A 6096-nucleotide genomic window follows, 5' to 3' on the forward strand; every position below is an offset into this window, starting at 1 on the left:
ATCTGTTCAGGGCAGTGTCAGGAGGACAGAGCCAGGCTTTGTGCAGTGATGTCCAGTGACAGGACAAGGGGCAATGGGTGCAAACTGGAGCAGAGGAGGCCCCATGTGAATGTCAGGAAGAACTTGTTTGCTGTGAGAGTGACAGAGCCCTGGGACAGGCTGCCCAGAGAGGCTGTGGAGTCTCCTTCTCTGGAGACATTCAAACCCCCCTGGACACTTTCCTGTGTGGTGTGCTCTGGGTGCCCCTGCTCTGGCAGGGGGGGTGGGCTGGGTGAGCTTTCCAGGTCCCTCCCAACCCCTGTGGTTCTGTGATTCTGTGAACTGGACCCTCTGGGTTTAGATGGAGAGAGCAGGAGTCTGGAAAACAGGACCTGCCAGGTCACTCTCACAGGAAAGAAGTTCTTCCTGAGATTCACATGGAACCTCCTCTGCTCCAGTTTGCACCCACTGTCCCTTGTCCTGTCACTGGACATCACTGCACAACGCCTGGCTTTGTCCTCCTGACACTGCCCTGAACAGATTTGTAACCACTGATGAGGTCGCCCCTCAGTCTCCTCTTCTCCAAGCTCAAGAGACCCAGCTCCCTCAGCCTTTCCTCAGCAGGGAGATGTTCCCCTCCCTCCATCACCTTGGTGGCTCTAAAAGCACGAAGAGCACCTTCCTCTGGTGCTTTGCCAATGGAGCTCCTCCACCTTCTCCTCCTCCTCCCTTCCAGTGGTGCTTCAAGGGTCACTGCATCTGGAAGACGTCGGAGCAGCCCTACAGCCAGGATGGTGGCTGGAGCTCCTGGTCCAAGTTTGGCTCCTGCTCCAGGACCTGTGGGGGAGGCGTCCGCTGGCGCAGCCGGAGCTGTGACAACCCCTCGTATGTCTGGGGCCACCAAGTTCTCCTTCTCTCTTGGGAAGGGATGTGGACATCTGCTCCTGTGACCTGTTTGAACAGCATCCCAACTCTTCAACCTTCTTCTCTCCCCCCGTTTCTCTTTTCCAGGCCAGCCTATGGTGGGCACCACTGCCCAGGACCCACCTATGAGTACCAGGTGTGCAGCTCTGAGGAGTGCCCAGGGCCCTACCAGGACTTCCGTGCACAGCAGTGCTCCAAGCTGAACTCCTACTACACCCACCAGAACAGCAAGCACTCCTGGCTGCCCTATGAACATCACCATGGTGAGCCACCCAGGCTCCTGGCCAAGGAGCTGCAGCCAGATGGTCTCTTCTCCCATGGTGGCCATGGACGTGGGATGGAGATGGTGCCAGCTGTGTGGACCTTGGGGTGTGGGAAGCTCCTGAGCTGGGCTTGAAAGAAGGCCAGCATCAGCCTGGGCTTGAAAATCAATCTCTTGTGCTTGCCTTCAGGTGTGGTGTAGAGAAACCCAGATGTTGCTCTGGTTCCTGCTGTCCTGGAAGTGCAGCAGAGGTGGGCTGAGAAGGTCAGCCCAGGTTGAAACACCTCCTGTGAGAGGAGAGCCCCTCAGGGATGAGTTTGCTCTCTGCTCTCTGGGTGCTTTGGCAGGCAGAGGTTTTCCCTGGGGATGGGGGGGATGATGGAGCTGCCTTCTTGCTGGGTGGGAGCCAGGTCCAGCTGCCTGGCTTGGTGTTCCTCCAGCATGGGGCCAGGTGTCTGGCATGGCCGTGTCACATCGTGTGTCCCTCCCAGTTGCCTTCTCTTGACTCTTTGAGTCTGCTGGGTGAAAGCACAGGCTCTTCAGCAGCAAAATCATCACAGAATCATATAGGTTGGCAAAGACCTCTAAGGCCAGCAAGTCCAACCCAACACCACCATGCCCACTAGACCATCTCCTGAGGTGCCACAGCTCCATGTTTTCTGAACACCTCCAGGGATGGTGACTCCACCACTGCCCCGGGCAGCCCGTTCCAACGCCTGACCACTGTTTCAGTGAAGAAATTGTTCCTAACATCCCATCTAAACCTTCCCTGGAGCAACTTGAAGCTATTCCCTCTTGTTCCAGTTCCTTGGGAGAAGAGACCAACCCCCACCTCCCTACCATCTCCCTTCAGGGAGTTGTAGAGGGAGCAAGAAGGCCCATAGCAGCTTTGGGTGCAAGCTGGGGTGGCTTTTCTCTCTTCACCCACCCTGAGGTCTTTCCACAACACCCCCTTGGGGTTGTATGTTGGGTTTTTTAGACCCCTTTCTGCTGTTTTCCTTCTCTGCAGATGCTCAGAAGTGTGAGCTCATCTGCCAGTCAGAGGGGACAGGGGACGTGGTCTTCATGAACCAGGTTGTCCACGATGGGACCCGCTGCAGCTACCGAGACCCCTACAGCATCTGCGTCCGGGGGGAGTGCGTGGTGAGGAGCTGTCACCCCCCTGTCCCCACCCTCTGCCCACCCAGGAGACACCTCCTGGGCTAGTCCCCTTCGGGGACACATGTTCTAGCCCACCCCGTGTGCGTGGTGGGGATGGCAAGGGGATGGGGGGGGGTTTAACCCCCTGCTTGTCTTCTCTCCCCCCCCGGGTGACAGCACGTTGGTTGTGACAAGGAGGTTGGGTCCCTGAAGCAGGATGACAAGTGTGGGGTCTGTGGGGGGGACAACTCCCACTGCAGGACAGTGAAGGGCACATTGGCCAAGACCCCCAAGCAGCCAGGTGAGCTGGAGAGGTTGGGAGCTGGGTTCACACCTGGGAGTGTGTCTCCAAGTGGAGTGAACCTGCTCCTTCTCTTCCTTCCATCCTCCCTCCCTCCCTCCTGTTCAGCGGGTGTTTTGAAGATGTTTGAGATCCCAGCTGGGGCAAGGCACCTTCAGATAGAAGAGGTGGAGCCAGCATCCCACAGCATCGGTGAGGGAGCTGCTGTTCACCTCTCCCTTCTCCACTGCCTCGTCCTCAGCCCTGTTCTGACAACTCATGGAATCACCTTTGGCTGGGAAGAGACCTTTTAAAGGTCATCTCGTCCAACTTAGTCCTAGTCCTTGGACTAGATGATCTCTAGAGGTCCCTTCCAACTCTAACAATTCTGTGGTTCTGTGCACCTCGCTGTAGTGAGCAGGGACATCTTCAACTAGATCAGGTTGCTCAGATCCCTGTCCATCCTGACCTTGAATGACTCCAGGAACGGGGCTTCTACTGCCTTTCTGGGCCACCTGGGCCACTGCCTCACCACCTTCACTGTAGAGAATTTCTTCCTAATATCTAGTCTAAATCTCCCCTCTTAGTTTCCAACCATCACCTCTTATCCTACCGCTTCAGACCCTGCTAATAAGTCTTTCCCCATCTTTCTTATAAGCCCCCTTGAAGTATTGAAAGGCCATGAGAAGGTCTCCTTGGAGGCTTCTCCAGGCTGAACAACCACAGCTCCCACCCAGAGGGTCTCACTTGTGCCATTCCCATCCTTCAAGGGCAGTGACCAGAGGAAATGATGTTGAAATACCTCCTTTCTCCTCCAGCTGTGAAGAACCAAGCCACGGGTGACTTCATCCTGAAGGCCAAGGGCAAAGAAGCCAAAAGCCAAGTGTTCATTGAGATGGGCTTGGAGTGGGAGTACACCACTGAGCATGGCAAGGAGAGCCTGAAAACCACTGGTCCTCTGCACGAGGCCATCAGTGTTCTGGTAAGCCTGGCTGATGCCTCCTTAGGGGCTGGTGGGTCCCACCATCACCCAGAGGTGACCTGGGATGGGATGGAGGAGGTGATGGAAGGACACCACTGGTGTGGTGGGACTTAGGGCTTGGGTTCCCCAGGCACCAGGGAAGGGCAGGTCTTCGCTCCTGCCCATCCCTGTGGGCCAGTGCTGGCTTCAGGTGCACACTGTGGTCCTGCAGCTCAGAGGTGAGGCCAGGGGCAGGCCAGCAGAGGTGGGATGTTTGGATGGGGTCTCTTCTCCACAAGTGAAGAGGTCCATTCCTGAAGGGAATTTGTTCAGAGCCCTCCTGATGGTTTTGGAGGTAGTAATGGGGTCTGTTCCTCCTACCCTTGTGTCTACTATACCATGTGGTCAGTGTTCACTTCTGGTTTTCTTTGATGGTCTCTTCCTTCTCCCAGGGCTTCACTCCTTCCTCTCCTTCCCCTTCTCCAGTTGTCCTCTCCCTGCCTGCAGGTCATCCCTCAGGAGGAGGAGGTGAGGAGCAGCCTGATGTACCGGTACATCATCCACGAAGATCTGCTGCCCATGATTGGAAACAACAATGTCCTGCTCCTGGAGATGGATTCCTATGAGTGGGCCCTCAAGAGCTGGTCTCAGTGCTCCAAGGCCTGTGGTGGAGGTAGCTTTCCCTTCCTAGAAGGCTTGGGAGGATGCTTGGATGTGGTAGCCCTTGGGACATCTCTGGTTTGGAAAGGTGGAGATGCTGTTTGAGATGGTTTCTCCCCAAGATCATGGTTGCAAACCATGATTGCAGAGCAGTTTTAGGTGACATTGTTGGGTCAGGGGTGCAGACCTTGCTCTGTCCACCCAGCTCCCTTTGGGGAGTTTTGAGTTTATTGGGTGTTTTTAGCCCAGTTGGAGCCAAGCAGTAATGATTTGGCAGGTGGTTGCTCCTCAAGCTGGCCTTGGAGATAGGTGTGGACCTGGTGACCAAGAAAGCCACCAGCATCCTGGCTTATATCAGCACTGGTGGTGACCAGCAGGATCAGAGAAGGGATTGTCCCTCTGTGCTGGGCATTGGGGAGGAGGCATCTCCAATCCTGGGGTCAGTTTTGGGCTCTTCATGACAAGAAGGACATGGAGGAGCTGAAACATGTCCAGAGAAGGACAAGGGAGCTGGGGAAGGGGCTGGAGCTCAAGTGTGAGGGGGAGTGGGTGAGGGAGCTGGGAGTGTCCAGCCTGGAGAAGAAGAGGCTGAGGGGAGACCTGCTGGCTCTGCAACTGCCTGAGAGGAGGTTGAACCAAGGTAGGACAGGCTCTTCTCCTGAGTAACAAGTGGTGGAACAAGAGGAAACAGCCTCCAGTGGTGCCAGGGGAGGTTGAGGTTGGACATGGGGAGCAATTTCTTCCCCCAAAGGGTTGTCAGGGCCTGGCCCAGGCTGCCCAGGAGAGGGGTGGATTCCCCATCCCTGGAAGGGTTTTAAAGCCCTGGAGATGTGGTGCTGAGGGATGTGGTGGCCTTGGCAGGGCTGGGTTAGTGGTTGGACCAGGCTGACCCCAGGAGGTCCAGCACCCACCTGAGCATCCTCAGGAATGAAGCACCTGCTTGGTCCCCTCTGACCAGTGACACCTGAGGGCAGGTGACCCGGTGGGGCTGCAGGAGAAGGACTGAGTGGGACCCCTCCCTGATGGCCCCCCCACCCCCTGCCCAGGCATCCAGTACACCAAGTACGGCTGCCGGCGCAGGAGCGACAGCCGCATGGTGCAGAGGAGCTTCTGTGACACCAGCAGGAAGCCCAAGCCCATCCGCCGGCGCTGCAACCTCCAGGAGTGCTCCCAGCCCAGGTGGGTCCTCTGGACAGGCTGGATCCCTGGGCTGGGGCTGTGCAGAGGGATCAGGACAGGCTCTGAAGCTCTGCAGAAGGATCTGGACAGGCTGGATCCCTGGGCTGGGGCTCTGCAAAGGGGTCTGGACAGGCTGGATCCCTGGGCTGGGGCTCTGCAAAGGGGTCTGGACAGGCTGGATCCCTGGGCTGGGGCTCTGCAAAGGGGTCTGGACAGGCTGGATCCCTGGGCTGGGGCTCTGCAAAGGGGTCTGGACAGGCTGGATCCCTGGGCTGGGGCTCTGCAAAGGGGTCTGGACAGGCTGGATCCCTGGGCTGGGGCTCTGCAAAGGGGTCTGGACAGGCTGGATCCCTGGGCTGGGGCTGTGCAGAGGGATCAGGACAGGCTCTGAAGCTCTGCAGAAGGATCTGGACAGGCTGGATCCATGCACTGAGGCTCTGCAGGGGGATCAGGACACCCATCTGCTCCCATCCCCTCCCCAGGCTGTGGGGTGGGGGGGTGACCATGGTGCTCCCCATCTCCCCTAACGCTCGTTTCCATCCCTCCCAGCTGGGTGGCTGAGGAGTGGGGTGCCTGCAGCAGGTCCTGTGGCAAGCTGGGGGTGCAGGCCCGTGGGGTGCAGTGCCTGCAGCACCTCAAGGATGGTACCAACAGGACCCTGCACCCCAAAAACTGCCCCGGGCCCCGGCCCGACACCCGCCGGCCCCGCGC

General features: G+C 57.8%; 1 protein-coding gene across 1 annotated transcript in view; it reads left to right on the forward strand.

Moving 5' to 3' along the window:
* The window catches only part of ADAMTS14 (ADAM metallopeptidase with thrombospondin type 1 motif, 14), a 35519-nt gene that overhangs the window by 21761 nt on the left and 7662 nt on the right, over window positions 1–6096 (forward strand). The window contains exons 12-20 of the mRNA XM_009998207.1: window positions 716–864; window positions 991–1166; window positions 2175–2308; window positions 2483–2606; window positions 2715–2798; window positions 3404–3567; window positions 4054–4219; window positions 5253–5385; window positions 5935–6094. Of these exons, the coding sequence (XP_009996509.1) occupies window positions 716–864; window positions 991–1166; window positions 2175–2308; window positions 2483–2606; window positions 2715–2798; window positions 3404–3567; window positions 4054–4219; window positions 5253–5385; window positions 5935–6094 (1290 nt within the window). The remainder of the gene's footprint in view (window positions 1–715; window positions 865–990; window positions 1167–2174; window positions 2309–2482; window positions 2607–2714; window positions 2799–3403; window positions 3568–4053; window positions 4220–5252; window positions 5386–5934; window positions 6095–6096) is intronic.

Source organism: Chaetura pelagica, unplaced genomic scaffold (genome assembly GCF_000747805.2).
Source record: "Chaetura pelagica isolate M959 unplaced genomic scaffold, ChaPel_1.0 scaffold995, whole genome shotgun sequence".
NCBI classification, from domain to species: domain Eukaryota; kingdom Metazoa; phylum Chordata; class Aves; order Apodiformes; family Apodidae; genus Chaetura; species Chaetura pelagica.